General features: G+C 38.9%; 1 protein-coding gene across 2 annotated transcripts in view; it reads left to right on the forward strand.

Annotated features, from left to right (window-relative positions):
- The window catches only part of VAPA (VAMP associated protein A), a 29,257-nt gene extending 9,410 nt beyond the window's left edge, over positions 1–19,847 (forward strand). Inside the window, exons 2-7 of one of the 2 annotated variants that reach the window (XM_081873872.1) lie at positions 6,344–6,496; positions 7,895–7,998; positions 9,346–9,426; positions 11,975–12,214; positions 14,836–15,012; positions 18,223–19,847. In XM_081873872.1, the coding sequence (XP_081729998.1) occupies positions 6,344–6,496; positions 7,895–7,998; positions 9,346–9,426; positions 11,975–12,214; positions 14,836–15,012; positions 18,223–18,378 (911 nt within the window). In that variant the 3' untranslated portion in view covers positions 18,379–19,847. The remainder of the gene's footprint in view (positions 1–6,343; positions 6,497–7,894; positions 7,999–9,345; positions 9,427–11,974; positions 12,215–14,835; positions 15,013–18,222) is intronic. The other variant, XM_081873873.1, reaches the window with a different exon arrangement.
- The last annotated feature ends 639 nt before the right edge of the window (positions 19,848–20,486 follow it).

The following is a 20,486-nucleotide window of genomic DNA, read 5'->3' on the forward strand; positions in this document are numbered from 1 at the left end:
GGAAACACTGGTATAGGCCTTTAACATGTGTCAGTTGTGGTGCCAAAAAAGATACATTTATCTGAAGGAAAGGGTGTGTAGGGCTTGTCTGCAGAGCGGAAGGAAACAAGGACCTTTTTCTGCTTCCCCGCTTCCAACCATTCTCTGAAGACTGGAGAAGAGATTCTCTTAAGAATACAGTGGTACCTCAGGTTACAGACTCTTCAGGTTACAGACGCTTCAGGTTACAGACTCCGCTAACCCAGAAATAGTACCTTGGGTTAAGAACTTTGCTTCAGAATGAGAACAGAAATTGTGCCGCCGCGGCAGCGGGAAGCCCCATTAGCTAAAGTGGTACCTCAGGTTAAGAACAGTTTCAGGTTAAGAACAGACCTCCAGAACAAATTAAGTTCTTATCCTGAGGTACCACTGTATTAGGGAGGTGGGCAGGGGAAGCATGGCTTTCTTTTTTGCAGTCTTCAGATGAGGTCTAGACTAGATTTTAGCAGCAGTTCATTCACCTACAGCTTTGTACAGTGGTGCCTCGCAAGACGAAATTAATCCGTTCCGTGAGACTCTTCGTATAGCGGTTTTTTCGTCTTGCGAAGCAAGCCCATTGACAGCTTAGCGGATTAGCGCTATTAGCGGTTTTTAGCGATCAGCTGTTAAGCGGCTTATCAGCGGAACAGCTGATAAGCAGCTTAGCGGCATAGGAAAGGGCGAAAAAAAGCAAAAAAACCCCGTGGGAACTCGCAAGATTTTTTCGTCTTGCGAAGTAACCCCATAGAGAAATTCGTTTAGCGAAGCGCCTCCAAAACAGAAAACCCTTTCGTCTAGCGGGTTTTCCGTCTTGCGAGGCGTTCGTCTTGCGGGGCACCACTGTATTCTTGTTATTAAAAAGTGTGCCTAGACATTCCGTTGTTGCGCCTATAACCTAGGTTTAAGGTGCCATTCAGCTCCTAGCTTTCATATTTCAGTTTCTAATATTGGTTAAGATTACAGCTCAACCATTCCCGCCCATTGGCAATGCTGGTTAAGGCTATTGGAAGCTGCAGTCAAACAGCATTTGGAGGGCACCATGTTGGATACCCCTGCTCTAAGAGTATAAGACTTTTGGACAGGCTGAGGATGATAGTCGTTGAATGACTAAAGGTCATGGACAATGGAGGTATTTATGGAGGAAATGATATAGCATGAAGGAAGGAAGAGCTGCATGATTTTGACAGGATAGTTCTGGACAGAGGTGAGAGGATCTAAGTGTTTAAAGGGAAAGGCCAGAGAAAAGGTTTTCTCGTCAAGAACAAATAACAGTGTTCCTCTGGATATTCTCACTGGGGTATAAGGACTCAGGTGGCCTTTAAGGTATCCAGGACCCTAGTTGTTCAGGGCTTTGTATGAACCTTGAACCTCCCCAGTAGCATTTGGGCAGCCAGTGCAGATGCTTTAGCAGAGATGTCACATACAGTCAGCCCTCCTCCCACAAGCAGTAGGCCCACTGTATTATACACTAGCTGGATCTTTTGGACCAGGCCGAAGGGCAGCCCCACATGGAGCTCCACACAGAAAATCTCTAGTTATAGGTAAGGCAAAAATTTCTTGGGTTGTTCTGAATGCCAAATCACTTTATTAGGATTTATCTAAAGAAGAAAATGTTTACATGCCATTCATTATACTCTTGTGCAAGTACTAGCGGAAGGTTACTTGCCGCACAGTACTAAGGTATATCAGGGTTTGCATTGCAGTTTGAGAAACATGTTGAATAAGTAGTGCATGAACTACTTTTTATGGGTCATAAAGTCTTTGAAAGAGCATGTGCCAAATCTTGGGCTGGAGCTTGCACAAGTAGAATAACTTTTTTGGATAGGGAATCACTTTTCTAATACAGTGCTCTCCCAGTAGGTCAGATACAACTAATTTCTGGTAGCAGAAAGGCATATTTGAGCCAACCCAATATCATAAAATTTAGAAGCCATTTAAAATGGTGTAATATGCAGCCCCTGTTGGTAATGGAATATATTCTGTGCTTTTTTGTTACATTTAATGGAGAAATATGTGTAACATTTATACTAGCATAGTGAACATCATTGGCACACCTCATAAACAGCTGCTGGCACTCCTGGTTTGGCACTGTAGTGTACAACCGGAAGCATAGACAGTATGATTGAAAAGTTCAGTTACCTAGAAGACATTTGTGCCAAGAACAGGAAACAGGCTGTACAGCTGACATAGTTTGCTATGCCATGGGTGGGTGAACTGGGGTGGTTTAAGGCAGTGTTTCCCAACCTTGGTTCTCTAGCTGTTTTTGGACTACAATTCCCATCATCACTGGTCTTGCTAGGTAGGGATGATGGGAGATGTAGTTCAAAAACAGCTGGAGACCCAAGGTTGGGAAACACTGGTTTAAGGAAGCCCTTGGAATCTTACGTGTTGTAAAGCACTGTGGCCATTAAATATGGGGTCGGGAGAATTGAGTTGCAACCCAATTTGTACATGCTTACTCAGAAGTAAGGTTCACTCAGACTTACTCTGATTGCAGTCTCAGGGTGGAATCCTGTACATATGTATCTGAGGTATTTACTTCTGAATAGACATGGTCAAAACAAAATAAAAAAATTCCTTCCAGTAGCACCTTAAAGACCAACTGAGTTAGTTCTAGGTATGAGCTTTCGTGTGCATGCACACTTCTTCAGATACAGTGTGCATCTGTGTGCATGCACACGAAAGCTCATACCTAGAACTAACTCAGTTGGTCTTTAAGGTGCTACTGGAAGGAATTTTTTTATTTTGTTTTGACCATGGCAGACCAACACGGCTACCTATCTGTAACTGAATAGACATGCATAGTCTTGTGCTGTTAGTCTCAAATAATCATGTAGTTTGGGAAGTCAATGAGGTGGTGTGTGTTTTGTTGTTGTTTTTTGTTTAAGAAAACATCAATCCCTCATTATTATTTTTATTGATTTAAGTTATATCCTGCCTTTCTTTTGGGATAGGATCCAAGGCGGCTCAGAGCTTGAATTTCAACAAACGCAACTAGAAACACAGTATCAGTATAAATACTAACAATTAAATAAGTAACCCTATTAAAAACAACACTAAAACCAATTAAAAGCACAGAAGAAAGAAAAGAATGTACAAAATCCATATACTGCTTCAATTTAAAGCTGATCAAGGAATGCTAGGTAATACATAAATGTAAAGTCGATAAGCAGAGATTAGGGCTGCATAAGAATACCTGATGCCTAGCTCTGCTTAAAAGGTAGCTAAAATTTCAGACCCCAGTCTCAATACTAAGTGCAATGTGACATATTCATTTCTTTATGAGAAAATGTTAAGAGGAAAATTGTAGTGCTGTACTTTCATCCTTAGCTTTGGCAATATGTAGCACAATACCAGGAGGACCCTTCTTTAATTTTAAAAGTGTAGCACACTGAATGCATTTTCTAGCCAGTCTGGTGAAGGCTAGTTTCTCTACAGTATAGTCAAACATAGCCCGACAAGCAGTGCTCTAAAAAGCATTCACACCAAGGCCCTTGGTGGTAATGAGATTTTGTTGAAGTAATTCAAAAAGATGTCTGTTGACCAGTTTCTGGCTATATTGAAGCTGAAGTCTTTTATTTTTAAAAGACTCCTAATTATTTAGCTGCATGCATAATTTTCTTCAGTTTCATAATGTTTATATTATTAACAATGGCCAGCTAACAATAATTCTTTGTACTTTACCCTGTGATAGAAATTTAGAAAATGACTTTGAAAATAACTGTGCATCAAGGAAAAGTCTGTCAGTTTTAGTTAAGTTCTTTTTTGTTCTACAGTTAATAACAGTCAAATTCTGTTTTTGGAGCAGAGCCTTTTCAGCATGTGATTTGCTTTTATTCACTTCTGGGGGATACCCCTGGAAGTTCAGTGCTAATTCTGTTAATTGCTTTGAATGGTTCCTAGATGAATAACATTAGAAAGGGATTGTATGTAAACCCATCTTGGCTAGTGGTGTTAACAATCATTTTTGGTTGTATAGTCAGATGTGGCTTCTTTTAGTCAGGTGGCACATGTAAGACCTGTGTTTTATTTATATACCGTATTGGCCCGAATATAAGCCGCACCTTTAAAATTCATGGGGGGGGGGAGACAATACCCAAATATAAGTTGCTCCCTTAAAATTCTGCAGGCACTCACACTGTTTAATTTCTTCATAGAAGTAATATCTCTCACTGTCATTTAAGAGCAAAACAGCTTTTAGAAAGCTTTCTGTGCTAAGAATTTCTCTTGTATAAGTTGACATATGTTCAGGAATACACTGATACTATTAATTTGATACCATGTTGACAGTCTAGCATGTATGTGTTATAAACATGAGCTGTTTTCTACTTTTCGTATTTTGTTTACAGAAGAATAATGGTTGCATGTAGCATAAGGGCTACTAAGATGCCACCTGATCTGACAGTTGTTCTCCATCATAATTGTTTTGCTACATCAGACTTGAATTCAGTGTAGTCCAGCGCTCTGTCACCAACAGCAGCCAGTAAAATGATCCTGGAAAACACACAGGTAGTGATAGAAGAGAGGGCCTATAGAATTTGGTAATCAGATAGATGTTGTCTCTGAGTATGGAGGATCCAGGTTTTTTTTATTTGTTTTAAGTTGAAGAGGATTTAGAGAGCTCTTGGGATAAGATGGTTAAAGTCAAATAATAATTTCTTTCCAAATGGGGGCTGCATAGGAGAAATTCCAACATGCTTGTGCAAGGGTAACATGATCTTCCATGTTGAAAGATCCATTTTTGGCTTTTATGGTTAAACCTATTGCCAGGTCATTCATTTTTTAAATTTCCTGGCCAGTGCATTTATATGTTGAATAAATATCTCATTTTATTGGTCCTGGACCAGTTGTTAATTTCACTGTACTACCCAAGAACTTAAGAGCTCAGAGAGAGGAAATACTTTTCTTCATTCCTTGCACATCCTGATTTTACAAGCTTTATTATGTTCCATCTTGGCTTCCATTTTCTGAACTAAAATATTCTAATTTCTTCCATCTTTCTCTTTATGCAAGATGCTTGGCTTATTTTGGTAATTAGCTACTCAGTGATCATCCAGCTGCAGGGAGTATTCAAATGCACGTGCACCATAGATCTATGTAATGACATAATGACACAAATGTATAGTTCTGTTTTCAGCTAATAGGATCTCCACCAAATGATGGGAATTTTTGTAGCAATATGGTCATAGCAGGGCACGTCTTTTTACAGCTGATTTTTCTCCACTGTTTCTTTTCTTGGCCACTGTTCCCTTCTTTTTGTCCTTTGAGACCTCTGCCTCTATCTGCTGCCTCATTGGCATGCTTGCCTCTGGCTGTTTACGTGCCTTCTCTTTTTCATTCTTTTTCAGCTGTGGCTTATCCTTGTGGCTGTTAGTGAGATGCCAGCCTCAATAAAATAAAATAATAATAATAAAAGCATTCAAATGGATTATCCTTGCTGGTTTTTATTGACAGTCATGAAAATAGGTTGGCGTAGTGCAGGGTGCTGAGCCATGGGCCAGATGAGGCCCACCAATCTCTGTAAATTGGTTTACAAGGCTTCTTCCTCCACATTGGAGTTCTGAGCTAGAAGTAGACGAACCTCCCAGCCCAGTCTTGCAATGGGGGGGAATTATGCTGTCTTTTCAGAGACCATTCTTGGCAGTTCAGAAGTAGGTCTCTGAAGAACAGAAACCGCTACCGTTCTGGTATGTCTGTGTGATGCATGTTCCTTTTCCAGTCTTTCTCTTCCATGAGGTTGTTTTCCAGAATAAATGTTGCAGATTCCCTAAACAATATTTTTCCTTCCCTATCAGCTTGGACATGATATTCCTGTGATAGCAGAGTAGTTTAGGCAAAGGCGGGAGAGGTTTTGGACCGTATTGCACAGAGGATCCTTTTTCTAATTATTTCCAATTTTTATTTTGGTGTTTTCACTGCCATAGCACCAATGGCTACGTGAATGGAAGGCTGCTCTTACAACTTATTTTCCACTCTGCCCTCTGAAAGGTATCTCCAGGGGGTTTGAATAGTATGGGCTGTGTCATGGGGACTATAGGAGGAAAAGGGAATTGTCAAAAACCAGCCAGAGAAACATTGCCTGAGCAGAGCAGAGCAGAGCACAAAAAGAGTATTAATTGAGGCAGGGACTTCCTAGTAGGCTTTTCTAAACTGCAAGATATTGGGAGAAAGGATGGAAGACAATAATAACTTGCTGGTCACCATTGACCACATTGTCTGTGGATATGTCTTGATTTGGACCATTGGTTTGCTTGTGATGCCTGTTTTTGGAGATCACATCTAACAAATAGACTAATTACTAAACATAAACCTTTAACAATTTCAGGTCCCTTCACAGATGTAGTCACTACAAATCTTAAATTACGAAATCCATCGGACAGAAAAGTATGTTTTAAAGTGAAGACTACAGCACCTCGTCGATACTGTGTGAGGCCAAACAGTGGAATTATTGACCCAGGTTCTTCTGTAACTGTATCAGGTAAAAATGTTTGGTTGTTTTTCTTTCTTTTATTAGCAGTGTGGAACCTTTTTCCTCTCTAATGGCCACATTCCTTTGATGGCCCATATAAGATCAGCGTACACTGTTGGGCCTGATGAGCATTTACTGTTCCCAACCCAAATCATGCAGAAAGCCATCTAATTCAGATTTTAATTTTATTCTGACTTCTTTTTAAGAGGTGACTTGATTACTGTTTGATTTTATATCAATGTTTATATTTGATGTTAGCCGCCCTGAGCCCAGTCTTGGCCGGGGAGGGCAGGATAGAAATAAAAGTATTATTATTATTATTATTATTAATGAAAGTTGTCTAGGTCCACATATGAGCAGTGAGCAGGGCAAATTCCAAAATGGACAGGGCCAAAGCACGCATACACTGACTCTAGTCACACATCCACACTAATACGTAAAGTTTTCTTGACTTCCATTTTGCATACTAAGAAAGGAGCTCCCTTTCTCATCATGCAGCATGGAAACACAGCAAAATGCCCATGCAGAGAACAATCTCTTACTCCACAAACAGCTTTGCAGCAGGGCTCCTTGACTGTATGTGTGCCTGCCTGTCTTCCATTAAGCACCTCTGTCTCTTGGTCAGCATCCCTCTGTCTCCTGTGAAAGTGACAGAGATACTGTCTGGGAGGCAGACAGACATATGAAAAAGAGCACTGAGCTAGATCATCTATTGATCATCTATAAATGATCAAAGTGCCATCTATGGTAGGCTTCCCAAGCTCCCATGCTTGACTTCCTCCAGTCTCTCTCCCATCCTTACCTTCAATCTGATGATGAGACTGGAAGAAGTCAACTCTCTCAACTCTCTTCTCTTTTAGAGCTTGGATCCAAGGAGTGTATCTTTGGATCCAAATTATATATGCAAAGTATTAGGGCAAGAAGAATTCTCTGCAAACTCTCTTTCTCTGGTGATCATATCATTCCTGTTTGAAGGAGTGTGGCAGATCTCTTCTGTCCTCCTTTGCTAACATTCAAGGTCTTGGGCATCTCTTACCCAATATTTGTATACATCACAGTGGTAATGGGTGGCCCTTTAATAAATTCTTCCCACCATTTTCAGATGTTTCAAACTTCTGCCTGCTTTAACTTAATTACATACTTACGTCAAATTTGGAAGCTCAGGTTGTTATGTGGAAATAAAAATCCTGATTTTGCAAGTGAACTTGTTTTCATAATATCGGGGCATAACAGATAACCATAAAAGGCAAATTTGCAATAAATGATAGAACTTGATTCTCGCAAGAGATCTTGTTTATTATCTGTTCCAAATGATTGCACAATTCTTTTATGCTGTTTAGAATTTTGAAATTGACAGGAAAAGTAGGTTGCATGCCTCTAGTAATTCATACTCTGTCTATTATACAGTGATGTTACAGCCTTTTGACTATGATCCAAATGAGAAGAGTAAACATAAGTTTATGGTACAGACAATCTTTGCCCCCTCAAACATTACAGATATGGAAGCAGTGGTAAGTAAATAGATGTAATTTCAGTATTGTAAGCTAACAAGATGAATTCTTACTTTTTGCCTTTTGCCATATTTTATCCATTAGGGTTCTTGTATTATGTTCAACATATATTTTGAGTCTGTCCAACTTCTCCTCCTCTGTTGCTTTGCTGGCACAAGCTGGAAGAATACTGTTGCGAGAGACCTCAAAATGTACATTCCACTTAGGAACTAAGCCTTGAGCTGCTTTCTTCATCTTCAGAGGAAAAAGTGTATTTGCCATCAGTCGTTGTTACACCAATACTTACTTGGAACTAGTTGCATAAACTAGCCATTTTAATGCATTAGACATTAATGTTGGTCACACTTTTTTTTAAAAGTGTGCTTAATGTTACCACTTCTATTTTGAAGAAAAAATGGCCTTGTTCTCTCAGTCAGGATCTCAAAGATGATACTGTTTTAAGAAACAAGGATGTTCTGTGTGCTTCTTTTCTGACAAAATTTCAGTAGAATATAAGATGGTTGTACAGTATTAAGAGCAGGAAGTAGTATCTACAAGGATTATCCTTGTTTTCTGCCTTTAAATTTCATAAATGCTGTTGCAAAGTGGTGCACATCTTTCCTTGTTACTGGTAATTTATTGGATTGCTGTTTCACTTCCCCTGATAAGATCTATAATCTGAAGAGTTTTGTGTTTATCAATTTTGTGGCAAATACAACTTCAGAGTTTCTAATTCTAGAAAGTAGGGGGAATCTCTTCTTTCAGGGAATATGCCATTCAAATTTCCTTCCTGATAGCCTGATCCAAACAAAAAATAAAATAAAATAATTCCCCCCCCTATCTTTGAACATGACATGTTTTAGTTTCCCCTCCTATTTGATATCTACCAAAGCACTGAAGATTAGGTTGAGAGATAGTATCATTTCTTTGTTTATTAAGCAGAGAGGTGCACAAGCCCCATACCTGTGTATGTTATATTTTCTGTTACATCTAAAATGGAAGCCTATGCTTGCCAGAAATGGAACAAACCATGGTTTCAGATCCTGGTAACCATAGCCTCCTAATTTGGGGAGTGTAGTGGAATATAGTGGGAGTGTAGTGGGATATAGTGGGAATGTATGGCTAATTAAACCAGGAAAACTTATAGTGGCATACCCCAGTGTGCTCAGACACAAGACTTGTACATATTTTTGCTTAATATCTTCCCAGACTTGGTTTGCCTAAGAGCTTCATGTCTAAGTAATTATTTGAAACATGATTTCCCACTTCTAAGCCTATTCAGTCTTAAAGTACTGTGTATTTGACAAAGTTTGCATATTATGACTTACTAAAAAGCAGCTAAAATTTAATTTATTTTCATTGTCCTAGTGGAAGGATGCAAAGTCTGATGACTTAATGGACTCCAAATTGAGATGTGTATTTGAAATGCCTAATGAAAATGATAAGCTGGTAAGTAAATAAACAAAAATGAAACAACTTCAAGTAGTGATTTTATAACAATGTATCCTAAGCTAAGAATGTGCTCCGTAGTTGCTTTGTGTCTGAACAGTTTATGTAATTGTATTTAATAAATTAAAATATGGGGCAGTGTAACCAGTGATTCAGTAGCACACAAAAAGCTTTGTATTTTTACATTTCTTTTTAGCATACAGTATAAGTGCACTATTTTCTGTAACCTCTCTTATCAGTCTATTTCTGCATCATTGTGTGCCATATGAAATTTTGCATGCATATCCCTAGCTCATTTTGTCAAAGTGAAAGCTGCCTTGGTTCCACCTCTTGAAAACTGTGTTGCTTACACAGTGAGTGCAATCTAGTCAGTTGGGAAGATGGGGTGTGTTTCAAAGAGGTGCAATGACCTTGTCACTGGGAACTGAGCAACAAAACTTCAAGACTCCCATGTATGATCACATAAAAATCTTTGAAGAAGGGTAGCAGTTCGAAAGATAAAGCAGTATGGTAATATATTCTAAGAGCTCTCTGTTTTTATGACACAATGAGCTACGGGCAATCCTACAATACTCTCCTGTTAAGGAGGATGAAACAAGTTGGAAGCATGAGTGAAAGGGGTTATTAGCATAGGAACTTCTATATTTTTTATTTCAGTGCTGTAGCTAAAAGCTACAAGTGTGAGATCTGAGAAAAGGAAGCTGACAGTATGCATCCAATTCCTTCTTTGCCAATTTAGGCTGCACCATCTTATCTGGTACCTGTTGTTAAGTTGCACATGCTGTATAGGCACGTAGGAAATTGTCCTGGGCAGCAGAACATGGTTGTCATACTATTTGCAAGGATGTGCTTTTTGTTGATTCCTGCATGAAGATGCACCATTGCTCAGTGTTGACCCAAGACATTTGCTGCCTAAAATAGAGCTCCAGTGCCCTCTTCCGTTCAGGGACAACAGTTTTCAAAACGCTTGCTGCAGCATTCAGACAACAATTCCTGCCCTTACCGCCTGCCATCTCATAGTGTTTCCTAAAGCAGGGCTAGCCTTGCCACTGGTGTAACTGTAGTTAGGGTATCTAGAAATTGATATGGCCAAGATCATGCTATGAAGCACAGAACTCTTAGATTTAATGAAAAAGCTGCTAAACCCTAAGGCCCTGAGATCTGTAATGTTCTTAAAACTGTCTTCTAATTTTCATTATTGAGAGATTTAAATGGGCAAATGTTTTGCAAAATATTTAAAAACTTCAGATAGCCACAGTAATGGCACGATGATAACCTTGGTACAACTTAAGAATTCCTGCCTGTGATTCTTAAATCCTTGTTCTTTTGCCTCTACAAATCTGTTGCCCTCCAATATCCTTTATGCTTTCCTCTTCTCCCCCTGCCCCGCATCAATGGCCCAAGCTACTGCCACTTAGTTATTGCGGTCATTGTCACAAAGGTAAATAAATGTATGGCCTCGAATTCCATTTGCAATATTTTGAGCAGTGTACCTAAGGAAGAGGTTGCTGTGGGAAAGTTGAGGGCCAGCTCTCACATGATTATACATGGTTGAGTTGTGGGGAAAAGTAAAACCTATATCCAGACAAGGATGTAGGAACTTTTAAATCTAGTAGGTTGGAGTAATTTACTAGTCCATAATTGATAGAGGCAGGGAAGACCATGCTTTAATCTCTAGGGTTGGGGTAGAAAGTTATATACTATATCATCCACCTTAAGAAGAAAGACAATTTTAAGCTTTTCAGAAGTATTATTCACTTTGTCCACCATGCACTGATGTTTGATATTTGCTAGCTTAGTTTTCCATTTATTAAACCAGAAGATTATTTGCAGATGTTTTTGTATTTCAAGCATGTTTCCTTGATACAACTAGTTATGTAGAGCTGCTATTTTTTATAGAAAGTGCTGCTTTACAGAAAATAGGAGAGAGGAAACAGTGAACTTAACTGAGCTGGAGGATATACTATAATCCAGCCAGAAATCTGTTTGCTATGGTTTTGCCGTTGAAGTTCTGCTGTCAAGCTGCTTTTAAAATTTCTTGTCAGAAGTTGGAAGTGCTGTGGAAACCCCAACAAAAGTAGCCTTAGCTTCTATATGTGGTTCTGTATATAGTTTACAGTATACAGTGGAACCTTGGTTCCCAAACAGCATAGCTTCCAAACAAATCGGCTCCCGAACGCCGCAAACCCAGAAGTAAGTGTTCTGGTTTGTGAACATTTTTCAGAAGCTGAACGTCTGGCGCAGGTTCCGCTTGACTGCAGGAAGCTCCTGCAGCCAATCGGAAGCTCTGCCTTGATTTTCGAATGGGCTCCCAGAATGGATTAAGTTCGAGAACCAAGGTACCACTGTATTGTGTTTAGCACAATCATATACATATTTAGCCAGAAGTAAGTCCTGCTGTTTTCAGTGAGGCTTACTCTCTTCTAAATGATTAGATTAGCACCCTTAGTCAACAAAATCAATAAAAGAAGCTAGCTTTTTTGCCTATTCCTGTCTTGTAAGCTGTTACTTGACTGCTTGTGCATAACATTTATGTTTTTCTAAGTAGCAGAGAGGGGTTGCAGAGCCTAATCCTTTAGCCGTTGGTTTAGTCACTCCCCTCAGTCTTGCAATGAGAGATCTGCTGAGTGCTGAGGGCATGTCTCAGCTTCCACCTCAGACTTTATCTTCATCAGGATCCGTACACATAACTTCATCCAACAGCAAGAATCTTCAGATACCTGCAAGTTATAGCCAGAAGATTGACATGATGGAGCAAGGCAGTGAGGTCAAACACAAGATGAATCAGGTTTGTTTTAGGGAGCTGAAAGCACTCAAACTCTTCTAGTGCCTCAGTGGTTAATTAAATTTATTGTAGTTAGCTAAGAAAATATCAATAGGCTTAAATTGGAAGAGAGCATTATTTCAGAAAGACCTCAACTATGAAAATGGGTAAAATAGCATTACTTTTGTAGTGTATCCTGCTCTCAAATTTTGCTTTATTAATTTTTGTTGCTAGGATTGAGATATATGGCAAGGGGAAGAAGTGAAAGGCCTCAGTTGGAAGGGACCAAAAAGGGTCAGTAAGGCAGTTGAAACAGTCTTAGGGCAGGAGCCCAAATTCTCCTTCGCAACTGGAAACAAATCTTTGGATTTGTTCTGATATTACACCAAGCCATGGTTTGGTTCTGAGAACTGCCTCAAAAGAGTCCATTCACTCCATCCTCCCCTTGTACATGTGGTTATTTTCTGGTTTTCACAAATCATAGTTTTTCACTATTTCTGAACCAGCAAACCATGGTTTGCTGTTTTCCTGCAAAAAAGGAATGTGCATAAGGTAGAATTATTTGCCATAGCTGAAAGCAATATGTGTCAATAATATTTAACGGAGATAACAGTTGATATTAAGGGGGTTATTAGTTTACAAAATACAGTGGTGCACCGCAAGACGAACGCCTCGCAAGATGGAAAACCCGCTAGACGAAAGGGTTTTCCGTTTTGGAGGCACTTCGCTAAATGAATTTCTCTATGGGGTTGCTTCGCAAGACGAAAAAATCTTGCGAGTTCCCGCGGGTTTTTTCGCGCTCCCCCCCCTTTCCTAAGCCACTAAGCCGCTTATCAGCTGTTCCGCTGATAAGCCGCTTAACAGCTGATCGCTAAAAGCCGCTAGACCGCTAATAGCGCTAATCCGCTAAGCTGTCAATGGGCTTGCTTCGCAAGACGAAAAAACCGCTAGACGAAGAGAATCGCGGAACGGATTCTTTTCGTCTTGCGAGGCACCACTGTATACTTATCTGAAATGTTACAGTTATTTTAATTCCAAACCTTGCACTGGCCTAGATACTATGCATAATAAATGTTTCTTATTAAAACTCTTTTAAAAAATGAAAAATTTAGGAAGCCAAATTTTGTGCTTGATTCAGCCTTGTATGTGTCAAATGCATACAGCATACAAAATGACGTCTTACTGTACTTTGCAAGTCTGTGACTATTGCCATATCATTTATTCAAGCCTATACTGTTTGTATTATAATCAAATACAGTAAAAATGTTTGCTAAATATTTGACGTTTCTTGAGTCGTATTGCAGATTGGCCACTGTGCTTAGTGACTGCCACATGAAATACATAGTTTTTCAGTTCTTTATGTCCTAACTTCTTTCTCTGCCATGCTCTAATTTATTCCTCAACATTATAACAACTAATCGTAAGGCAGCATTACCTTTTGCAGTGATGTTAATGCTAATCCTGGTTAGCTCAAAATCACAGTTGGCAAACACATTAAGAAAGGGGAGCATAAGGAGTGTGCAAGCCCAGGAACATTCCTAATCTCCCAACCATAATTGGGTCACCAGGAACATTGTGTGGACTTGATTACTGTCTGTCTTACACCCAGGGCTAAGATGTTTATTTCTGTTGAGTTTTTCTCATCTTAGAATCAGGTGGGTACGAATTGTTTCTCTAATTTTAATCCACTTGATTTTTTTAAAAAAAATTGATGTTGGAAAATCTAGGGTTTTCCCAAGATATGCCAGTGGACAACAGCTTTAAGTGAAAAATTAGGCCTCTATTAATACTTTGATCCTCTAGGCCTTATCTTTTATACACGTTCAGCTACACAGGCAATTACCACTTCAGACAATTACAGCAATTACAGAATCACACTTACAGCACACTGTCATTATTCTTAAACCACTTGGAGATCCTTTGGCTCTTCTTACTAGCCCACCCCAACTTTCTCATGTGCATACACATAGCCAAAGGGTGTGTGCATGTGTATTTTTTTTTTGTTTTTGGTTATTATGTTACGTATTATATGTTTTTATACTGTAAACTGTCCTGTGATCTTTGGATAAGGGGCAGTATATGAATTTTATAAATAATAACCATCTTTCTTCATTGTCTTCTGATTAATTGCTCATTGTATTAGAGGTCTGCCAATGTCTGCTTTCAGGTATCTATGCTGATATTTTTGTTCTCTTCTTTACCTAGGATTTAGTGTAATAACTATACTATACATCTCCTAGTGTTTTGTTCTCTATCGTCATACCTCATCTGTTTACATTTTGTTCCTTTCAGTTGTGCTAGGAACTGTAAGAGAACACAGGCTTGTGCATACTTCTATTTTAAAACAATTTGTTCTTTGGGAAAGATTTAGTAAAGCTCATATGCAGATTTCAGACTGCAAAGCTCTAAGTGAGCAAAATGAATTCAGAGATGACATAAAATGGGGAAATGGTCCTGCAACATATCTTTATCAATCATCTCTAACAATGGTTATTCTCTGGTTGTTTTTTCAGCTTTGTCATCTTTGTAACTAACTTGGTATTCCCTCCCCCCCCTCCCCCCCGTGGTACTAAAACTTAAAAAATGCTTAATGCTAGCTTTGATTAAAGAAAATCCCGTTCTGAAACCATTTTTAATATTTGCAGAATGACATAGATGCAAGCAAATCTGCTCCAATACTGAATACAGCTAAGCAGGATGGTCCAATGCCAAAACCACACAGTGTTTCGCTTAATGACACCGAAACAAGGAAGCTAGTGGAAGAATGCAAAAGACTTCAGGCGGATGTGGTGAAACTATCAGAGGAAAACAGACATCTGAGAGTAAGTTCATAAGAGCAGATTCATAAAAGTTGTTTTTAAAAAACCACCCTGTTTAAACGGAAGTATTTATCATAGTACCCTTATTATACATCCCATATCATTTTCTTCCAAGAACAAAGAATTGGTAGGCAATAGGCAACATCACAGTAGCAGACATGATGGGATTTCACAGGGCTCTCCTCCCCACCCACCTCACACTTGAGCAGATTTTGGGGGAGCGTAAGGAACTGCAGGGGGGAGGAAAGGATGTCACCCACAGGATTTAGCAAACCTACAGCAAATTTCCCGGCCAGATTATTTTTAATTCTTCAAATTTTTAATGTCAGAGATAAAGTTTAATTTTTTAATAACGCACAGTAAAATAATTTGACGCTGGTTTCAACTTAAGCAACTTTTCTTAACTGATAGTCATGTTAGCACCAAGCCTTCTCTGTTCAATGTTCATGTGCCTGTTGTTAAGCACTACCTCCAGACCAGAATATCAAACCAGAATCTGACTAATCAGATTTGTTGATGAAAATAAAATTATTCTTAAAACTTAGTTCACATTTTAAACTAGGATTTAGACTCTAAGATCCTTCCTGGGTCACCTAGATGCCTGTGGGAAACCGACAAGCAGGACTCAAGGACAAGAGCACTCTCCCCTCCTGTAGTTTCTAGCTTCTTATTCAAAAACATACTGCTTCCAACTGCTGAGGCAGTATATAGCTGTCTTAGCTAGCAGCCATTGACAGACCCATGAATTTGTTCAATCCTCTTTTAAAGTCACCCAAGTTGGTGACTATCACTGGCATTCCATCGTGTGGGAACAAGTTCCATAGTTTAACTGTGCTATTTGAAGAAGTACTTTCTTTTCTATGAAAGTATTTTCCTTTATATGTGAGTTTACTGTGAGGTTCTCTTGGTTTGAATCCAAGAGATGTCATCCTGTAATTGTCATCAAGAGTATGTCCTGTATTCTAGTGTCTGTGAAAACTACACACTTTGCAGAGAAGAGGTAGCTGGAGGGTATAAAATAGGAGTGAGGGATCACCCACTTTTAAATCATGAATATTTATGACTAGGGACGTGGGTGGCGCTGTGGGTTAAACCACAGAGCCTAGGACTTGCCGATCAGAAGGTCGGCGGTTCGAATCCCCGTGACGGGGTGAGCTCCCGTTGCTCGGTCCCTGTTCCTGCCAACCTAGCAGTTCGAAAGCACGTCAAAGTGCAAGTAGATAAATAGATAAATAGTAGATAAGTAGATAAATAGTAGATAAATCTGGCGGGAAGGGAAACAGTGTTTCCATGCGCTGCTCTGTTTCACCAGAAGCGGCTTAGTCATGCTGACCACATGACCCAGAAGCTGTACGCCGGCTCCCTCGGCCAATAAAGCGAGATGAGCACCGCAACCCCAGAGTCGGTCACGACTGGACCTAATGATCAGGGGTTCCTTTACCTATTTATGACTATAAACAAAAGAACATAACACTTTTTCTGCATCTTATGAACCAACACTGACTTGGATCCAATTTGCGTGTGTATGTAGACGATTTCTCACTCCCCCTTCTCAAAAGAGCCACTCCCACCCCAAGGTACTATAGAGGGTCCAAGTACCTGAAAGTGTATGATTTCCGTCCAAGAGTTGCAGTTCTGCAGCTGGAATTACCAACCTCATATACCATGTGCGAGTAGAAGTTCTTTCTGCTCATGCACAAAGCTCTGGGATTCCAAACAGTCTTCTTTGCCTAGTAACTATTAGCTTTGCTCCTAGAAAGTTTCAGTTTATTTACAGCCTGATATATGAAGTTTTAATCAGAAGTAAGTCCAAATTCAGTAGAGCTTAATTTCTAGATAAACATTTGTAGTAGTGCAGCTGTTAGCCTTCAAGTAAGTGATCTTGATTAGTATGCTTGCATTTCTACAGAGACCCAAACAGCCAAACAGAAACCTGTCCCTTATCTTTAGGCATATATAATTATGCACAGTGTAAAATGTATGTGGTATGCATGATTTAAAATTTTGGATTATGCTCCTAGCTCTTTGTCTGCAGCCTTGTCTCACTCTTTTAGTCCTTGTTTCTCATTACGTCCTTGCCCGTGACATCAGTTCTCTTGGCTTTTATCACAGTTGACTGAAGGTCCCTTCCTCTGTTACATGACTGACTATTTTCCCTTGCTGCTCCTTATGCATCACTTCCAACATGGCCTATAAAATATCTGCCCACGTTCTTTCTTCCCTACCCTTGGCATTCTCTGCCTGTCCCTGTAGCTTCCCCCACTCACTGCCCCATCTTAAATGGGAAGACCCTTGGGGTCAGGGACCTATCTGATTTATTCTGTTCTGCAAAGTACCATGGACTGATGGCATAACATAGGAATAATAATTAGTTGTGAACATGTCTTTTATTTGTTTTAAGATATTTGAGTGTATTTTTATTATTCCTAAAGGGGATCAGTTTTCAGTTACTTAAATTGATCCTTTTTTCTTGGTAATTTTAAAAATCTCCTTGATTTAAAACCAACCCACCCTTGAAATAATACTATAACAGCCTAATAATCATAGTCAGTCGCTTCCACTGACAGAAGGGGTTTGGCCTCTCCCGAGAATCAGGGGACTGTTCTAAATAAAGTCAGTTGTTGAACAGGGGGTTGAGAGATAGGATTTGCCCCAGTTTTCAGCTTTTACACTTCCTTGCATCCAAGGCAGTGTAAGCTTTCCCTTGGTGTTGTTTGTTTGTTTGTTTGTTTGTTTGTTTGTTTGTTTGTTTGTTTGTTTTTGCTGGTCTTTACGTTTCATTTCTGAGCATTACACAAAGCCATACAAATCTTGTGGTCACTGAAAATCTAGAAGGTGCAGTGTTATGCTGTTTGATTAATTTGCAATCCTGAGCTAATAGTGGTGTTCTGGGATAAATTACCATCATCAGTGGAACAGTTCAAATAGTTGGGTCTTTTGTTTCCCTGGTTTTCTAAACAGGCTATTATTGATAGTAAATAAGTAGAAGGATTAATATATTTTGCTCTTGTTACTAATTTATACACAACATGCTACGTTTTATTTTGTGCTACATTTTGACATCTTTTAAAGTCAGATAGTGTGCACACACACACAAATAAATTTGTATCTCATCTAAACCTGTCTTACGTTTTAAAATGTTTTGGTTAAATTCATATCTGAAACAATCTCTTTTATGATTTTTGATTGATTATTTTCCCCATGTGTTTTCAGGATGAAGGTTTGAGGCTGAGAAAGGTGGCACACTTGGATAAACCTGGAACATCAGGCTTGGCTCTCCGAGATAATGTCTCCAATCCTCTTCCCTCACTTCTTGTTGTAATTGCAGCCATTTTCATTGGATTCTTTTTAGGGAAATTCATCTTGTAGAGAGGGGAAAAAGAGAGAGAAGCATGCAGAATGCAGCTTCCTTTTTTTTCTTGGCCAGAAAAAAATGTATTTACCTACCACTTCATTGGTAGTATGGCCCCAAGTGACCATTATTGTGTACAGCATCATACAGGCTTTGCCTCTAATGATCTTGCACGGTTAGACAACACAATAAAAAGACAAACTGGTCGGCTGCTGGACAAATTGTATATTAATTCATCAATAGCAGGTGTCAGTTGCACATTCAGTCCTTTATGAAAAGTCATACATAAATAAAGAATTGTTCTTTCTTTCTGTGGTTTTAATAAGAGTTCAAAAATTGTTCAGAGTCTTGTAAATGTTATTTTAATAATCCTTTAAAAAAATTATCTGTTGCTCTTGCCTCTTGGAAAATGATTATTAGAATGTTAATCCCACTTGTTCAGGAATATGATGAGGCATTCTGCGGGGAAATGATTCCTCTTAGTGTGTAAATTTTATCCTTTACCTTACTTTGCTAATATCATGGCAGAATTTCTTACCCCTTGTGAGGCAGTTGTTAAAGTTTTCATCCTTACAGCCCTGTCCCATGGTATTTAACATACAAAAAAATAAAACTGTTAACATACTTTATGCTGGGTAGCTTGTTTCTGTGAATTCCACTCTGAGAAAAGTTTTCCTTCAAGTTTTACACATAACCTTGTCACAGATGAATGTTCAGTTCACTAGCTGTGGCTTGAACTGGTGCCAGCGAAGCTTTGGAAGAAACATAGCTGTTTCCATACTATTTAACAGCGGCAGAAAAGGTTTCTGGCTTTTTAAGCAAAATGAAGGGTTAGAATTAGTTCTGTTTTGGGACATGGGACTAATTATGAGAGGCAGGTATTTTAAACTTGTCTTTTAAAATAGTGATGGACTTTGCAGGTATCAAATAGGTATATTTCTGTTGATTTATTGATGCTCCCTTATCTGGAGTCCCCAGTAGTCCTTTAATGATCAATAATTTTACATTCAGGCTGACTAGTCCAGATGTTTTCTGGAAATACATTCTGTGTGACCTTTCCAAATAATTTTTCCTTAAGTACCTTAGGTTGATTCCAGCTGAGCAATCTTTTATCGTTTAGTTTTATGAAAGGAAAATAAAGTTTTGTCCAGCAAATATGTCTTGGCACACTTGCCCATTAGCTATGCATACCTCCTATGTTCTAGAAAGTTTATTTTGTTGGGTCTGAACTGCTTCTCCTCACTTAACCTCGTGGCTTGTTTCATTTCTGATCTCTATGTCATTAAGTAGATAATTTTGAAAGCACAATACTTAGCTATTTTTAACTGTTAGCCACCATAGGGAGTTATTTCAGAACTGACATTCTTGAAAGGCTTATTCCTGTAGGCAGAATTTTGTATATTCTTGGATATGGATGCAGCTAACTGTTCGATCTTATGTAGCTGAGAAATGTTCTAGCAAAAATATACATATTGGTTGCCTTTGATTTCTAGTGCTTTTTTATTGGAAAATATACATCATGTACTGTCACTGCTGTCTCTGGCAAACTTTTATAACACATGCAATTTGCAAAGAAGAAGATGATCAAACCATTGCATGATGTTTCACTTTAAAAGCATGCAAATACAGACGTTTCCTTTTTATGTGTTCTGGTATCTGCATTCAAGTCTTCTCTGACCATGGTGACTGGAAAAAGTATGCTCAAGTCTGATTCTCATTTCATCAGTTCTGAAACCATAAGACTCTCCATACTGTGGTGTATAAATGGTACGTCAGAAGAAATCATTTATTCCTTAAAGGAACTTGACCATGGGAAGATTACAGGGGGAGGGGGGGGCTAATGTACAGGCTGTAACTTCTGGATGCATTTGGATATTTCTATATGGAAGGAGAAAATTTAAAAGTTACATTTACTGTTAAAGGAGTGTATACAAAGGTTTGTAGTAATAGCTACACATTTTAGGGTTAGAGATTAGAGAATAATTCATCAAAGGCAAACTGAACTTAGAAGCTTAATATTGAGAAGTATCCTGATGTCAGAAAATAATGACGATCCAGAGACTACCATCTGATTATCATAAATATTGAATAAGTGATAAATTAAGTAGTGAGAGCCTGTTGGACC

This window comes from Podarcis erhardii (assembly GCF_964252035.2).
Source record: "Podarcis erhardii genome assembly, chromosome: 8".
NCBI lineage: Eukaryota > Metazoa > Chordata > Lepidosauria > Squamata > Lacertidae > Podarcis > Podarcis erhardii.